Source organism: Hemicordylus capensis, chromosome 4, assembly GCF_027244095.1.
Source record: "Hemicordylus capensis ecotype Gifberg chromosome 4, rHemCap1.1.pri, whole genome shotgun sequence".
In the NCBI taxonomy this organism is placed as follows: Eukaryota; Metazoa; Chordata; class Lepidosauria; order Squamata; family Cordylidae; genus Hemicordylus; species Hemicordylus capensis.
This window is the reverse complement of record NC_069660.1, coordinates 53902512-53920617: the sequence shown is the minus strand read 5'-3', so window position 1 is coordinate 53920617 and position 18106 is coordinate 53902512. Positions and strand designations below refer to the sequence as shown.

Here is an 18106-nt window from a genome sequence, read left to right as displayed (position 1 = left end):
GTTATTGCAAATGGGAAAGCCCTTTGGTAACACTGCTAGAACAACTGCCGGTTCTCTACAGTGGCACTGCTGCTTCTGAGTCCACAGTAACAGCACCTTAAGTCCTATGATTGCCATTAGGATTGCACATCAAGTCACTCACTGAGCCCTTTTTCGCAAGCAGTGAGAAAGGGCTACAGGGTTTGTGGGGAACATAGGAAGCTGCTATATACTGAGTCAGACCATTGGTCCATCATGCTCAGTATTGTCTTCACAGACTGGCAGCGGCTTGTCCAAGGTTGCAGGCAGGACTCTCTCTCAGCCCTATCTTGGAGATGCTGCCAGGGAGGGAACTTGAAACCTTCTGTTCTTCCCAGAGCAGCTCCATCCCCTGAGGGGAATATCTTACAGTGCTCATACATACATCAAGTCTCCTATTCATATGGAACCAGGGTGGACCCTACTTAACTAAGGGGACAAGTCATGCTTGCTACCACAAGACCAGCTCTCCTCTCCTACCAGCTATCCTCTCCCTAAAGAGCTTACCTCCCCGCAAAAGATAATTCCACCTTCCCTGGGCATCAATTCCTTCCAAATGGCTATAGGAATGCATGGAATTTCCCAATGGCCATTGGCCATTCCAAAATTCAATTCATTCCATGGCCATTTGGAAGAAACCAGTGCATTTCAGTAGGCATTCTCTGTCATTTGTTTTAGGATGTCCTGATACTAGTCCACCACAGGACTTGTACACCAATGGTCCTGGGTTCACTCCCTGGCAACATCTCCAGAAAAGGCTGGGAGACTTCTGCCTGAAACCATCGAGAGCCTCTGCCACCCAGTGTAGACAATACTGAGCTAGATGGACCAATGGTCTGACTCAGTATAAGGCAGTTTCCTATGTTCCCAAGACAGGAGGTAATAAATAGTTGGAATAGCAAGAGCAGCACATCATTTCCATGAGGGCTTTGCCAGGGGCTTTGCATTCCTGCTAGACCCTGGAGGAGGAAAAGTACCAGGACTACATTCCTGCCCATCCCTGTGGCACTTCACCGCTGTTTATATACATGTCATTACAAGGGAAAAGAGCTTTATTTGATTCAAGTATGTACAGACAATTGCTTCTGAATTTACACTAAATTCAGTCTAAATTTAGTCTAAAGGTACAGGTAGATAAAAGATTGCCAGTGTTCTCTCATCTGAAGCAATAGGGTTTTTTCAACCTTTTGCTGTCAGATTCACATGCAAGTGGACCACTTGAAGGGCCCACTGCATATTCAGTCAGCCTAGAAAAGATAAGCATATATTACTTGTTGATGCTTTGCCTGCTTTGCATTTAGTAAGAAAAGAAATGGAAAAGTATCAAAGAAAAATATAGAACAGAGAAGGAAAGGGACATTTCAAAGGCGAATACGGAACAAGGTATTGTGCTGGTTTTGCAAGTTTCCCTTTCTCCAGTTGTATGTTTAACAGACTGGAGTGAATTCATTTTGCAAACAGGATCAAGGGTGTGCACCATACATCAGTTAGGGTGGTATACCATCATATTTCATTGCCATGGCTTTCCCCTCCAGCCTAAGAGACACTCCCTCTCAACATGTTTGTGCAGACTTTGAGTCCACACCATCTGCTGCTCTGGAAACACATAAACCACCAGTTTTAAAAAATAATAATGATCAGAACTTTCTTATAAATGATTGCTTTGCTAGAACACCCATCTTATTATAGATGAGCTTCTGGATCCAGAGCTGAATTCAGTCTTCATCTCTCCTCTTGACCCATTCAATCGTACAAGTTATCACTGTACTTTGCATTCTTCAGCTGTATAATGTGGATAATAATACTGGTTCACTTCTACAAAGTGAACCACACATTCTTTTTAAAAGCCATAAAAGTTCTAAATATATTATTATGTCATTTAACTGCTATGTGAATCACTCTGGGCATATGAAAAATTGCAATAATAACTATATACTTATTGCATAAGGGTGTTGAGAGACCTGATTAATGATGCAAAAACAGGAGGTGGGCTGTAGCTGGCTTGGTGAATCACAAATTGCATAGGCTCCATTATTCCAGATTTACCAGGAACAGCCCCTGTTTTCTGGAATCTCTTCCTGGTAAGTCACTCTCTTCCCTCCACCACCCCTACTTTTGCCTCTTGGGGATGCCTTATTCAGTATTTTTTTGACATGAGTTGTCATTTGTCAGGATTCCATTCCCTACCAACAGCCTCTAGAAATTAAATCTCCAAGTGGGTAGATGGATACATCATGTCTCTAGTGCAGTGCTCTTTACTGTAAGACCTGGGAGCCAGAGGCAACTCCTATCAACTTTAAGGCCAAATTCAGACATAATAGGAAACTGGAGGTCCCCTCACATCCAGTTTCCGAAGCCACACGTCCAAATTCCAGAAACCAGAGTTAAGGGTGAAAAGGGACCTGCAATTTCCCTCCCCAAACTCCTCTGAACCTTTGCTCAGAGTGGAGTTTTGCCACCTTTCACTCCGGATTTGCAGCACAAGCTTTACATCTGAACTCTGGCACCGTAGTTTTGGCCCCATGGAACCGGAGTTGAGGGAGGAAGCTTCTCCCTCACTCGGGCCTGATTGGCTGTGTGGGCTATCCTTCTGTCAACAAGGAAGCCTGCATAGCCAGCTCCCCCAACTCTCTGCAGTCTCACTGACCGCAAAGAGGCAGCCTTCCTCAATGACCAAATTCAAATGGGAGAGCAAGGGGAGTGGGTGTGCAGAACAGCAGGTCCATTGGACCCACAGTTCATGCATTTCATGTGGATTTGGCTAATGTGTAGCTCCTTGACTAATTGTTTATAGGGCTTTTGCAAAACTTTGGCCAAAGCTGAATACTCTGCACAGACCACCTGCCACTATGTGGAAGCAACCATTTCTACCATGCAGTGCTGTGCTTTGTCCACCATTGGTGGTGCTCCTTTAAGGGAAATGGAGCCCCAATGTGCACTGAGTGCTGGGAAGGATAGCCTTGTGCAGTGCTTTCCCCATAGAGCTCTTAGGAGATGGTGCCCTCTCTCGAGGGCCTTTGCAGCATTTTACTGTGCAGTGGTCAACACAGTGGGAAATGGCTCTCACATGCTTTCCCAAAGCCACCCCCATTTGAAAAATAATGAAGACCGCTGTTTTAGGACATGAATGGGTGCACAGCACTAAAACACTAGATAAGACACAACATTTAGCAGGTAGAATCCAGTCTTCAGCAATGTGTAAGCATGGGTGGGGAGCTTGGGCATTAATCCTTTGTATGGGAATTGGTTGTCTGAAGTTTATCCCACCTCTAAAGTTAATGGGTATAGGCTTGGCTCATCTGCTTGGGTAATATGGAATAATGTCTTACCTGCTTTCCATTTGTGTCATGCTTGTAGTCAGAACTGTGCACACCATGCCTTCCAGATTGCATGGCCATGCCCCCTACACATTTTCTACCACACCTCTCAGGCTGCTTGGCCATTATTATTGGCCGTAATAATAATAACAACAATAACTGACATGATACGCAATGTTAATGGCAACAGGCAGGTATTGCTGCTCTGCTTCTGTGGACTTAGAAGCAGCACCAGTGCCACTAGGGAAGATGCCAGTTGTGTAACCAGCATTACCACCACAAAGGGAGTTCAACACATTCAGGGAACCTCAGTGTGGATTTTTGTTTTGTTTTTGTTTTTGCAGTACCGGATGAATTGATGCAAAGGTTCTCACATGCAAATTATTATTGCTATGATTGTTATAAATATTTATACACTGCTTTTCAACAAAAAAAAGTTCTCAAAGCTGTTTACTGGGGTGTAGCAAGATTGGAGTGGGCCCTGCAACAAAAAAATGAGGTTGGGCCCCTTCCACCCCCAATTTATTAATGGAAGCAAAGAGCAAGCTGTCACTCAACTGGTGGGCCCCTCTCCCTCAGGGACCCAGGAGCATTTGTCCCTGCCTTGTTTGATTGTAGCTATGCCCCTGCAGTTTACATAGCAAATATATAAGAAAATGATTCATTGTTTCAAAAGGGAGAGAGCGAGAGAGAGAGAGAGAGAGAGAGAGAGAGAGCGAGCGAGCAGCAACAGCCACTGGAGAGACACTATGCCAGGCTGAATAGGGACAGGTGATGTCCCTAAGCTAAGTATAAGAAAGCTACCACTTTAAAAGGTGCCTCTTTGCCCCAAAATGACAGGGCTATTGTGCCAATTTCTGGGCTGGTACTATGCCTAAGACTGGGGAACTCCCAGGGCCAGCCCTGTTGGCATGGTCTGTCTGAGTGATACCCTGAGGGCTGTTGTACCAAATTATGCAAAAGGTCGTGTGTGTATCTATATAGCTTCAGCTCTACTTCCTGGACTTCTGGTTTTGTGCTCAATTCTGAAACCAACAGGCAGATTCTGCCTCCTGAACACTGCTCCAGTATTGGCCATTGGCTGATCGAAGCTGAGTGGCTGAGGTTAAGCAAAAACAATGTGCTAGGCCTTAGTTTATTTTGACTGTGCTTCTGTAAGAATTTCATTCTAGCAGAAAGGAACAATCAAGAGAACAAACTGGCAGAGATGTTAGATCCCTGGGGCATTATTGCAAACAAAGCTATTATGTTTTCATTAAAGACGTAACGTATTATTTATACGAGGCTTCTGTTTTCTTTGCGTTCATTCACATCAAGTGTCTGGAAAGAGAACAAACAATAACAAAGGTGTGCACAAAGATGTGTGTTTGTTTCTATGTATTTATGAGAAGGGATTATCCTGGTCCCTCTGTCTCTCTCTCTTTTCCTACATTTTGAAATGAAAGACCATGTTTCCTTGCTGTTGAGCTGTTAACATGTTCCTCCTCCCAATGCTTGGGAATAGTGAATGCCAAGTTATTAGCTTTGGGAAGGCACCTTTCTCATACACAAGCAGCAAGTCAGTGCATGTGTGGCTTGGGTGTGGCGAAATATACAAGATGTCTCCTGCAGACATGTGCAAAACAGCTTCTTTTGTGTGAAAAGAAGCTCATAAACAAAACTATATGAATTTTGCTATACTCGCTTGCCTTGATACCTTGGAGCTCCCTGACTTTCAAGGTTCTGTGTCTCATTTCCTCTGAGAATTCTGGGTGTTTAAAAAACAACAAATAAGCATTTATCTTCAATCATCTTTTCTGCTCTGCATGTTAAAGTCATAAACTCATTTTTGCTCTTCACCTTTTTTGAATCTGATATGCAGTGTCAGAGAGCAGCTGGGCTCTCAGAAAAATAGAGAGGAACCATACCTTTTGATAAAATAAAGATCAAGTTAACAGGAATGAGAAAGTGCAGAACCCTTTAGTCTGCAATTTTCTCCCTGGGTTTGGAAGAGTGAAATATGAATTGTAATTTTAAAAAAAATATTCCTAATAGTGGTGAATCTCAGACAACCAACTGAATCTTAATCATGTTAAAAGACAGTAGAGGAAATTTATATAGATCTAGATAGATATCAATTTAAATTTGCTCTGCTGTCATTTATATTTTTGTATTTATATTATTTAGTTTTAGATTTATATACCACTTTTTGCATCATCCTCAAAGTTGTGTGCAACATAATACTTCATATAAAAACACAGTATAGAACAAAGCAGAACAACACCGCTTGGGTGAAAAGTAGAGTCTTCACCCATCAGTGCAGGAAGAGAGCATTCCATAAGTAGGGGCAATGCCTGAGAAGGCCCTGTGCTGCATGCATGACAATCAAATATTCACCAGTCTCAGCAGGCAGAATAGCACCCTGCCCCAAAATAACTTCCTGGGCAGGCAGATTCATCTGGGAGTAGATGATGTTCAAATATCAAGGGCTTTACTACTATGACTACGGCTACGGATATTTTTATATATAGCTTTTCAACAAAAGTTCCCAAAGCAGTTTTACATAGAGAAATAATATATAAGAAAGATGGATCCCTGTCCCCAAAGGACTCACAATCTAAGAAAGAAACATAAGATAGATATCAGCAACAGCCACTGCAGAAATACTGTGCTGGTGCTGGACAGGCCCGAGTCATTTAGGGTTTTAAAAGTTGAAACCAGCATCTTAAATGGGACTGAGAAGTGGGGTTTGGCAGCTAGTGCAGCTCTTTCAAAATAGGGATAGTATGATCACATCATGCAATCCCAGGTATTAACATAGCTGCTGCTTTCTGCCCATCTATAGCTTCCAATTACTTTTCAGGGGCAGGCCTAGATACAGTATCCTGCAGTTCTCCAAGCACAATGTGACCAATGTGTGGGTGTCAGTAGCCAGATCTACATGCTCAAGAAAGAATCACGGCTGGTACACTAGACAAAACTGTGCAAGGGCACACCTAGCCATAGCCACCACCTGGCCATCCAGGAACAAAGCCAGGTCAAGGAGGACCTCCAAACTGCTCTTTCAATGGAGGTTCTACCCCATCAAGAACAGGCTGAACTCCCTCTCCCTGACTGAATTATTGAATTGAATTGACACTGATTTGACTCAAATCAATTTGAGTGATTCAAGGACCATTTTTTCCAAGGAGAGCTGGTCTACCAATTGGGGTTGGCAGGTAGACCAGCCCCTCCACACTGTACTTAGAACTAGACTAGTCCTCCGAGGCGGGCCAATGTGCTAAGTCTAGGGCTGGTCTGCCCACACCCCCAACTGGTAGACCAGCTCTCTCTGGAAAAAAAATGGCACTGAAATAACTCAGATCGATTCAAGTTATTTGAGCCTGATTCATCGAAAAAGCCGGCCAAGCTTGAATCAAATTGCAAAATCCAATTCATGCAAATCTCTAAAACATACCCAGCTCTCTAAACCATTCCTAAAAGAACTTGGTTTGCAGAGCTCTAATGGGAGGAGAGTTGGTCTTTGATAGCAAACATAATTTGTCCCCTTTGCTAAGCAAGGTCTGCTCTCGTTACATATGAATGAAAGACTACATGTGAGCACTGTATGATATTCTCCTTAGCGGGGTGGGGCCGCTCTGGAAAGAGGATCTTCATGCTTGCATGCAGAAGGTTCCAAATTCCCTCCCTGGAATCTCCAAGATAGTGTTGAGAGAGACTCCTGCCTGCAACCTTGGAGAAACCGTTGCCAGTACGTAGACACTACTAAGCTAGATGGACCGACTTGGTATAAGGCAGCTTCCTATGTTCATCTTTGTTGCCCTCTGGACCTATTCCTGTTTATCCATGTTCTTCTTAAAATGCAGTATCCAGAACTGGACACAGTAATCCAAGTGAGGTTGTCTGTGTCAATATACATAGGATTATCCTGCATGTCTAGTTTGGTTACACACATGCACATTCTTGTTAAAATGATGGCACTCAGTTTCTGAACTTCAGATCAACACTGGTAGCATTAAAGGAAAATAAGGAATCCTGATTACAAATGTGTTCAGTTTTCTCCACCCCAGGTACAGGGGTAAATGTTTACAATCTCCTCATAGAGGATCATAATGCAGTATTCTATTTTTTTTTAAGGTTCTGCATATTTAGATGGTAGGTCAAGATCAGCCCCATGTCTGGATGTCTTCCAAAATCCAGATTTCTAAACGGAGGGGGTGTAACAGTGAGAATTTACTAGAAGGTTCTTGGAATGCTGGCTGCACTGAACTTCAGTGAATATGATATAATTAAATACAAATTTGTTTCATTTGGGAAAATGTTTCATTCCTGTAGCTAAAATAGATATAAAAGTATATGAACTCTAGAGAGTTAAAGACTGTTTTGTTTAATTTTTGCTCCTTTGTCCTATCTGTCAATATGCTCCCTTCTGTCAAAGAATTCTGCAATTCTCTATTTTACTTACCGTTTTTGATATATGTCCTCTGCCCTTGTGATTAAAAAAGGGAAATAAATTGAATACATATTAATGTGTAAAGTGGTTAATAATTACAAATCCTGAGAGATGCTGACTTGCTTCTCCCAATGAATATGAATCTCTCTCTCTCTCTCTCTCTCTCCTGGGTGTCCCCAGGAAAAATGCGTCCCGGCAGCCCAGCTGTTTGGCTGGGCTGCAGGGGCGCCTGATTGGCTGGCACACCCAGGAGAATTAACGCCTGGCCCAGCCGTGGATGTTAAGGTGGCACTCGGCCCGCTGGTGGCGGCAGTGGTGGTGGGGGGACTCGGCCCGCTGGCGGCCATGGCGGCCCCACTCGGCCCACTGGCGGTGGTGGTGGCAGTGGGGGGACTCGGCCCACTGGCGGCGGCGGCGGCAGCGGGGGGACTCGGCCCGCTGGCAGCGGCAGCCGCAGCGGCCACACTCGGCCCCGCCAGAGACGGGGGGTGGAGAGAGAGAGGTAGCCGGCCCCAAAGAGCGCACAGATGCTCTGTGCGGGGTCGGCTTGTATAGCTTATTACAGAAGTCATGAACATTTACTGTTCCCATCAAAGTAAATGGGCTGAATATTAATTCATTGGGCCCAGTACCTCAGGGCAGGGACTGGGTCCCTAGATATGGTTGGACTACAACTCCCAATATCCCCAGCCACAAAGGCCTTCAGCTTCTGAGAGTGACCAGCTGGGGTGTACCAAGGTTGGAGTGGGCCCAGAGACAAGACTTTAAAATGGGCCCCTCGCTGACACACACACACACACACACACACACACACACACACACACACACACACACCAGGGATGCACAACTCAAATGCCCTGGTGGGCCAAAACCAACCGTGACTTGGCTTGTGGGGGCCGAGGTCAATTTTTAGGGTGCTGATCATTCATTCATTCATTCATTCATTCAATTTCTATACCACCCTTCCAAAAATGGCTCAGGGTGGTTTACACAGAGAAATAATACATAAATAAGATGGATCCCTGTCCCCAAAGGGCTCACAATCTAAAAAGAAAAATAAGAGAGACGCCAGCAACAGTCACTGGAAGTACTATGCTGGGGGTAGATAGGGCCAATTACCCTCCCCCTGCTAAATAAAGAGAATCACCATGTTAAAAGGTGCCTCTTTGCCAAGTTAGCAGGGGATTATTAAAGTAACACTTAATGTCAGTTAATTAATTAATTAAATTAATTAAAATCAGAGTGAAATTACTTAAAATGAATTTAATTAAAATTTAAATTTTGAAGTTCTGACAGGCCAAGATCCATCTCTTCCGGATCCTTCAAGTTCTTTTTTTCCTTTGCAATGCCCCCCACTGGCACCACCAACATCATGGCTGCCTAGCTTCCTGCGCCTCAGCCTGCCTGCTTCTCCTGTTGCTCACAGCACACATGTGGCAGGCAGGCAGGCGGCTGCTGACCCACCCCACCCGACCCCCGCCTGGTCTGGAAGTGAAAGGGTGCGCAGGCACAGCGGGTCAGTTCTTACCTTTTAAAGGCAGGGAAAGCCCCCTCCCATTGCATCCTCGCCACACTGAAGCCACTGGCCATTGTGCAGCCCCTGGGCCAGCTGCAGATCAGGTGGGCACTGCGGGGTATGCATGCCCTACCCTGCCATGTGCCATGGGAGACTGGCCTCCGGGGGGGGGGCTTGAGGCAGCTGGGCTGGGAGACAACTGTCTCCCTTTGCCTAATGAATGTTACGCTCCTGCTGACCAGGCTGGACATGATGAGAACTGTAGTCCAACAAAATCTGAGAGCGCAAGATTGGGAACCCCTGGCTGCTGCCTGCCCTCTATCTTTTATAAAGCAGGTGGAGACCCAATTGGAAAGGTTAGTCATGTTCTTTCCTACTCTTTCTCTTCTCTCTATCAGATGTACAATGGGACCCTTAAAAGAGATGGGGAAAGCAAACGGTACAGCTCCTACAGTCAAATGGAAGGCTGGGGCAACAGGAACTACAACAAGATCTGCAGTCCTACCAGTCCTGGCAGTGATTACGGGTTTGTGCACACTATGAAGAGTAGCCGGAGTGAGCCAGACCTCTACTGTGACCCTCCACGGGGCACTCTAAGGCGAAACCAGAGTGGAAGCCGAATGACTCAAAAGTCCAGCCTGAATCGCCACAGCCTCTACAGTACTTGCAACAATCAGCAAGGAATTACAACCACCACCAGGACAAACAAAAGAATCCCAGTCCGGAGTCCCTCCTGCACCTCTGCTAACAAGCAAGACGTGGTCTATTCCCAGCCCGTGGCCAGCAGCAAGCAAGATATGTTCTATGGGCATACTCATTCCAATCATTCCAACTCAAAGTAAGTTCCTAGGTGGACCTTCTCTGCTTTGCCCATGATTAATTCTTCAGTAGAAAATGAGATATGGCTAAGCATATGATGAGAAACAGATCCAAGCATCTTTTGGTCTGCAAGACCCTAATTGGGGGGTGGGGAGAGATCCTGCCTATTGTGAAATCCATGTGTAGTACTTGAGAGTCTTATTGGGGCATTCTTCTCAGGATTTTGATGGGGCTCACCTGAGAAGCCAGTTGGGCTCTCAGATAGGTGGGACAAGGCCTATAGTCAAGGGCAGATCCTGGCTCCTGCATATATCTAGGGATGTGTGAACTGGTTTGAATTCAAACCGGGGTGGTTCGAAGGTACAAATTCATCAAAGCCATCAGGTTCGAGCTGCAGGTTCGAATTCGAACCGAACCAGGGGGTGGTTCGATTAGAACTGGTTAGAACTGGTTTGGACCTCCAAAAGTGGGTAGGGTGGTATCTGGCACCCATGGTTACCTGCCACCCAAACCCCAAAGCAATCGGACACTCATACGATTTTTTATGAATTTTTGAATTTTATTTTTATTTTTTCTCATAGGGTATAATGGGACTTGAACCAGCCCATTATTCCTTATTGTGGAGCACCCATGGGTGCCAACAACAACCCAAACCCTGAAGCAATCAGACACTCCTACGATTTTTTATGAATATTTGAAATATTTTCAATTATTTTTCTCATGAGTATAATGGGACACAAACCAGCCCATATCCCCTATTGTGGAGCACCTAGGGGCACAAAAGTGGGGTGGGTGATAGACAGACAGGGGTGACTACCACCCACAAAAACCCAAGGCAATAGGACACGCCTCTGATTATTGGTGAATTTTTAAAGTATTTTTGAATGCCTCATAGGGAATAATTAGGATTGCAGCAAATGTATAGCTTCACGTTGGGGGGCGGGGAGAGAGGGGAGGTTTGTCCTAGAGTGGAGTGTGGTGGGTGGTAGTTCCCAGGGTGGGCAAGGAAGCTATCAGAATTATTTGAAAGGAATTGGGCAAAGGGCTGATTTTTAAGTGATTTTTGAAGTTTATGTGTCTTTAAGGTTAGCAGATGAGAGTGGATTCATGGTTTGTCATTGAAAATCTACTATGCTACCAAAGAATCTACACTCAGAACACTTCAGAAACAACAAAACCCAGTACTCCATAGTTTATCAACCCATGGGGGTGGCTGGCACCCTCTTTGCACTAGACTACCACTCACTCTGGGCCACCCCAGCACCCCACAAGTGGCTTTAAGGTTTTTCTCCATAGAGAAGAATGGAGGTTTCAGCAGCCTCATAACTGCACTTGGGGGGTGCTGGGGTGCCCCAGATCAGAATGTTTAAATATGTCATACTACTGGCAGTCAAGCATACAGTGCCAAATATGTACATGTCAGCTCAATAGGTCTACACTGATGTCCTTCCTGAGCAAAGACTGTAGATAAAGATCTAAAGGTTCAAATGGGTAATTCTTTTAATGTTGAAAGCAACAAGGCAAAATGTTTGCAGTTAAGATCTGTGGCTCTCATACTATGCTGGCAATCTGAGCTGCCAATCCAAGAGAGGGGCGTGATCCAAGGGCGGGGCACGCTTGCAGCTTTCTGAATCACTTTGCAGCCCACCTATGCTGCTTATGATGATGGGGCTGCTCCATGGCTACGGAAGAGTGTGTCATCACACCTCTGATGTTACACCCATTTGGAATGATGGGGGTAGCATTGGAAATGTGATGATGTACTGCTTAGTAGCTGCAGAGCAGCCCCACCATTGGAAGTAGTGCAGGATCAGGAGCAGTGAATGCACCCCTCTCTTGGATCAGTGGCTCGCTTCGCAGTATGTGGCCAACACATTATTGCATTCTTCAATTAGTTGTCAACATGGGGTTTTGTGACATGGAATCCAGGAAAATGGCCTGCTCTGTGGAACATTAACTGGCCACTCTCCCCAAACCCTTCACCCTAAAAAAGCTCTAGTTGTTACAGAAAAACCTTATTGCAGATTGAGGCTATTAAAAAGTAGTCGTTTAAAGATCAGCTCCAGTCGATGAGAAGATTCACCTTCAGGACAGAGTGTGGGAAGCACTATCCTCTGCCAAACCTCTCTCAGGAGTGGTCCCCTTCATAGTATCCTTCCTGAGAGGGTGTGGTTCACTCTGTAGAACTTGTTCAGAAATGGGAGTTGTCTGTCTTGAAGCACTGGGCCTGGCTGATGAGTCTTCCTTCCCACCAGTAGAACTGGTTCTAGTCAGGGAGTTGTCTCCTTTTTAGAACTACATTTACTTGCACATTTCTGCACCACTGTAGAACTGGGATTTTATCAAAAAGTGGTTCTACTCAGCAATAGACTTGACTTTTGAATTAGGCTCACTTGCCCACTTCGATCGATGGTGGTGAAGTACTTATTTTTGCTCAGTCAATTCATTCTGAAGATTCTATTTTTCTGAAAGAAAAGAATGCTTGAAGGTATGTGTCCACCTCAGGTTAACACTCTACCAGATGGTTTAACCTCAAAGGGCCAAGAGTAGCTGAACCATTGAAGCTATTCCCATGTGTAGGCAAAACCTGCACTAAGGATGCTCAGCCCAGTTTTGCCTGCGCGTGTGTACTACTGGGATCAGGCCCAATCCCGGCAACACCTCGGTGGCAAACCCATCTCTGAAGCCAGCCTCTATAATGAGGTTAAGAGAGCGCTTTTCTGGGATCGTTTCTGGGATCCCATTTTTGGGATCGTCTGCTAGTGGTGGCTGCTTGAAGTGATGACTAGCAGACTGTGCACTTGCACAGTGCATTATGGGAGCTCTGAGGGGCAGGGCGATGCATCCCAGTACCCCAACCCTCCAAGCTACCGGCCACAGCTGGTAATAGTCTGAGCGGGCACTCCACCCACTGAAGAGGGAGCCCTTGGTTGTCTATGGGGAAGTAAGCTTTTTAAAGCTTCCTCCCCACTAACCTCTTGCTCTTTCTCACTGCTCATGAGAAAGGGCTAATAGTTTTCCCTTTGTACTACCTGTCCAATTTTTTTAAATTAGTTTTCATTTGGGAGGGTTGGTTTTCATAGGGTTAGGGTTAGGGTTAGGGTTAGGATACAGATTCTATCTAAAATCAAATTTGAACTGAATTTCCAAGTTTTTTCTTAGGCAGCATATTTGTAATGAAATATCGGAATCTGCAAAGTGTTGTGGAAATTCCTAGTAGGTATCCCATTGTATATATTAGCCTCCTCTGTCAGGTATAGATGAGGCTGTCTCTCATCTTCCATCAGTCAACCATCCCATGGAATCATCCAGGGAGAACAGTGTTATTTACAGGCACTCTAGTTTTCATGGACCATACCCTTGGATGTACCAGACAAGCGCTGAAGCATTCAGAGCATTGGTGCAAACTATAGTTTGTACATAATGCTAACCAGATCTTCCCTACCCATCGCCAACAACTTCATTTTAGAGATGGCAGGGAATGTTTGAGTCTTACTGTTTGAGCCACAACCTGCCTAGAGGTCTTTAGAGGATCTAGGCAGGCCAAGCATGACAGAGAGATTTCTGGGACAAATAAATTCACCTAGTCCTCTCAACAAAGCAGAATCCAGCTGAAAAATGAGAAAAATCAGTGAAATCTGAACTGTGCATTCAGGAACATGGAAACATGGAACTGGTTTTGCTGATTCGACTCAGATCCAGACCAGATTTGAACTGACCCAGCCCAGTCCGGGCTTGGCCGAACCGAGTCCAGTCCGCTTCAGCCAAGCTAGCTCACAGGCCAGCTCGGGGTTATACTTTTAAAAGAGAATCTGGCTAGGATTCCCCTTTACAAGTAAAGAGGATTCCCTAGCCTAAGAATGGGAGAGGCGGCAAAAAGGGAAGCCTTTACCTTTCGTTTCCCACTGGCGGGGTCAGTGGCGACATGGGTGGCGGGGGCTCCTCCAGCTTCCCTGCTGGCCTCCCAAATGGCAGGTCACTCGGCCCGGTTCAGGGCTTAAGAGTGGCCTCTGCACATGCGCAGAGGCCATTTGTGTCACCACTTGATTTGTGCCAGCCTCTGCACATGTGCAGAGGCCCAAACTGGACTGCAGCCGCCTGGCCTGTCATTTGGGAGGCCGGCAGGGGTGTTGGAGGATACCCCCACCTCTGATGTCACCACAGCGGCTGCCACCATCCTAATGGTAAAAGGGCAATAGGGCAGCAAAGTGGCAGCAGTCAAGAGCTTTTAATAGCAGCCATGCTGGTGGCCATCTTTTTTTTAAAACAACTATGCAAAACACTTGTTCTGTCTTTGCATGACTGCAGTCACAACAAGAGGACCAGTGCATTGCATTGTGTGGCCGCTGCACCCAGACTGCTGCCTCCAGCAATAGAACATTGCATTGCTGTTGATGGTGGCCATGAAGTGGTCTGGGACACTGGCACCACCCAAGTCAATTCAGACTAGAGGGACCATTCCAGGCACCCTTCCTATCCAGGAATAGGTTTCCTTCAGAGCACCCTGAATCATCACGGGGCTCTGAAAAAAAGACTACATTTATCTGGAAAAGACCACAACCAAGTGAGTCACTCAGCCACGTAACTTGTTCTGTGGTTGTCTCTTCCCACTCTCCACATCTGCAAATTGGAACTGTCCTCCAGAGGTCCCTAAGTTATCCAGGGTTCCTTGGGTGAAAGCTCTCGTATTACAACCGATATGATGAATATTGATATACCGCTTTTCAACCAAAGTTCCCAAAGCGGTTTACATAGATATAAATAAATACATAAAATGGCTCCCTTTCCCCAAAGGGCTCACAATCTAAGCAAGAAACATAAGTTAAACATCAGCAACAGCCACTGGAGAGTTGCTGTGCTGGGAATGGATAGGGCCAGTTGTTCTTCCCCTGCTAAGTAAAGAGAATCACTAGCCTTAAAATGTGCCTCTTTGCTCAGTTAGAGGGGACAGTTCATATGCAGATGGGAGGGGGGATAGAGGAGGGCAGCAATGGGGCAAATGAGAGAGAGAGAGAGAGAGAGAGAGAGAGAGAGTCTGTTGCATATTCACCACTCTCTTGAAAAGGGAGTCATGGCCCCCTGGCCATGAGTTTTTCATGCCATGAGTTTTTAATGGCCCTGAGCCCCTAATCAATACTTAACTGGGCCAGTCCCTGACATCAAGCAACCCTCTTCTTCTCCCCACTATCACTTTAGAAATAAAGAAGGAAAGGTGCAAACACTGAGGTGAGTCTCACGATAAGTGAGACTAACCTTTAGGGGGTTTGCAGAGAGAGCGGGCTTAGCCCACTCTCCCTGCAGACGATCGCCTGCGGAGCCCTAGGTGGCCAGATCAGCTGCCCACATGACTGCCCACTCCATCACGGAGCCGGCAGGGGCTGCGGGGATCAGGGGCTGGTTGGCCCCTGGAAGTTTCAGGATGCCCCGCGTGAGTGCGCGGGGCATCCTGGAGAGACCCGCAGGGCCAGGAGGCTGATTTCAGCCTCCCACCAGGGGTCTCCTCATGTGTTGCTGTGGCACAGAGCCGCGCCACAGCAATACACGATCAGGAAGAAGAGTTTAACAGAGTGCTCGGTCTGCTAACCTCGGCTAAGGGGAGGGGGAATTAGGCTAGAATTTATAGCAGGCATCATCCACCAGAATAGCCTCATTATCTGATAAACTAAACTATGAAAGAACTTGTGTAAACAGAAAAATTGCCCTCTTATCATCTTGACAATCAAGAAGCCAAGTGCTTCACTGGTTCTGTGTAAGGGGATAAAAACAGAGTTCTTAGGAAGTATTGTGAAATAATTCTCAGTTTTCTCTTGTAGTGAATTAAAGTTATTTTTACAGTATTCTGGTGGATGATGCCTGCTATAAATTCTAGTTGGCACATTGTATAAATAGGCCACTGTGAACCTACAAATTTGGGACCGGCTAGGTGTTGTCTTTTTCTTTCATGGAGAAATGGTTACTATTTAGAACAGGAGAAGAGGTTTATCTCTGAATGTAAAACATTCCAGGATGGGGTGTTAACCTCAAAGTATATCTGCTGGTTTAGCAATTTTTTCTGGTATTTCAGATGTATCAGCTACATCACTCTGTTTGCAGAAATATTGCTGCTTACTGTTTAGGAGGTTTTCGGGAGCCTGAGCAGAAGATCTTTATATCCTAGCTTTTTCTCATTGACCATTCTAAGAGTGAATAGCTAGATCTCATGTGGAAAAGAGGAATAGTCAAAATGTGAGGAGAAAAAAGAAAAAGAAGCTTTTTAATTATTTTATTTTATTTAGCACATTTTTATACTGTCAAACTCTTTTGTACAGGGCTTTTTAGCTGCCTACAGACTGGTTTTTTTTTGGGGGGGGGAACTGATTCAGTTGCCTGACATCTGGAAACTGCTACCACTTACCCAAGCCAGGTTTTGGGTGTGGTGCTTTTGCCCCACCCCTTTTGGGAGCATGAGGCAGAGAGAGTGCAGAGATTGGCTGTGAGGGTTGGGGATGTGGCTTTGCAGCCATTGGAGCATGCACCTGCCAGGCTACCCACTCAGCATTTGATAGGCATCCCTTTCACCCTCCTCAGTGTGACTTTTAGCTGGATGTGCTTTTGGGGACCCAGTAAGAATGTTTTGCCCCCTGTTGGACTGGACTGTGATCAGGAGGTCTTTTTTCCTATGCCCCACTGTTCTCCTTATTTAGAATCACTTTGGTCACAACTGGCAGGTACAGTGTAGGAATCACGGAGCATAGAATGCCTAACAGTGAGCCCCGCAAGGTACATGTTTGGCATGTACAGAGGTTGGGGGCATTGTTGACCTTAAAGGCTGTGGGGCCAAGGGTGCAATGCTCCTCAGAGACATATTGATCCATTTTGGCTTGCTCAAAGAGCAAGAATCAGCCTGTGGTCCCTCTCTGAGCAGGGATGCACTTGCCCAATAGTTTGATAAAAACTGCATTTTGGAGCTGAGTTGTTAGTGTCAATATGCCCCGTCTCTAGCTTCCTAAAAACAGCAGCTAAGGACCCTTTAAGTCTTTCCCCACCTGTAATTTGAGTGCTGAGCAGTTGTGTTCTCTAGCCAGCCTAGTGGTTTCCACACTGTGGTTTCTACCACTGTGCCTCAGACCCTGTGGTTTCCAATACTGTGCCTCAGGCAATGGCCTTGGAGCCCATGTGCCTTACACTCATAGCCTGCTTGGAACAGGGAGACCCCTTCATCTGACTAAGGGTTTAATATATTTGGCTGGTGGACTAATAATTAACTTCTGTTTGCTTGGGGGTCAGAGTGCTCAAAGCTCTGGCCACTCCACCACATTCTTCAGAAGTGCTCAGTCTAATTTGTTGAACAAATAAAACAAATACAGTATTGGGCCAACCTTCGGAAGTCCACAGAAACGTCCAGACCTCCACACTATCACCCCCTCCCCACTTTCATGTCTATCAGTGTTTACTTAAGTTGAGGGCTCCAGTTGCTTCCCTAATGAACCTCTGGCTAGGGATGTTTGGACCAGTTCGGGGGTTTGAGGGTTTGGGATCAAACCGAACCCCACCCTGATTCCCCACCGAAACTCCAGACAAGTTCGTGGAACATTCAAATTTTTTATTTTTTATTTTAATGGGGGAAAAGCAAACACCTGTATCCCATTGGGAGGGCTTCCTGTAGGCCGTGGGTGTGTGTGTGTCTGCAAAGGTTCCCCCTCCCCCACCAGCCTCTTAAATCACCGCCGTGGCCCAGGTAAATGCTTGCTTTTGGCCCATTCGGGCCTCTGTAAGTGCGCACGGCGGTCATTTTGGCTGCCGCCGCGCATGCATAAATGGCCTCTGTGAGGCCTGGCATGGCCCATGGCCTCACAGAGGTCATTTGATGGCATCCGCGCATGCGCAAATGACCTCTGCGAGGCCATGGACCATGCCAGGCCTCACAGAGGCCATTTATGCATGCGCGGCGGCAGCCAAAATGACCGCCGTGCGCACTTACAGAGGCCCGAATGGTCCAAAAGCAAGCATTTACCCGGGCTGTGG

At 46.0% G+C, this 18106-nt stretch overlaps 1 protein-coding gene across 1 annotated transcript in view; it reads left to right on the top strand.

The window, feature by feature from the left end:
• PKP1 (plakophilin 1) overlaps positions 1-18106 on the top strand; it is an 81554-nt gene that overhangs the window by 31520 nt on the left and 31928 nt on the right. Inside the window, exon 3 of the mRNA XM_053248149.1 lies at positions 9682-10121. Within this exon, the coding sequence (XP_053104124.1) occupies positions 9682-10121 (440 nt within the window). The remainder of the gene's footprint in view (positions 1-9681; positions 10122-18106) is intronic.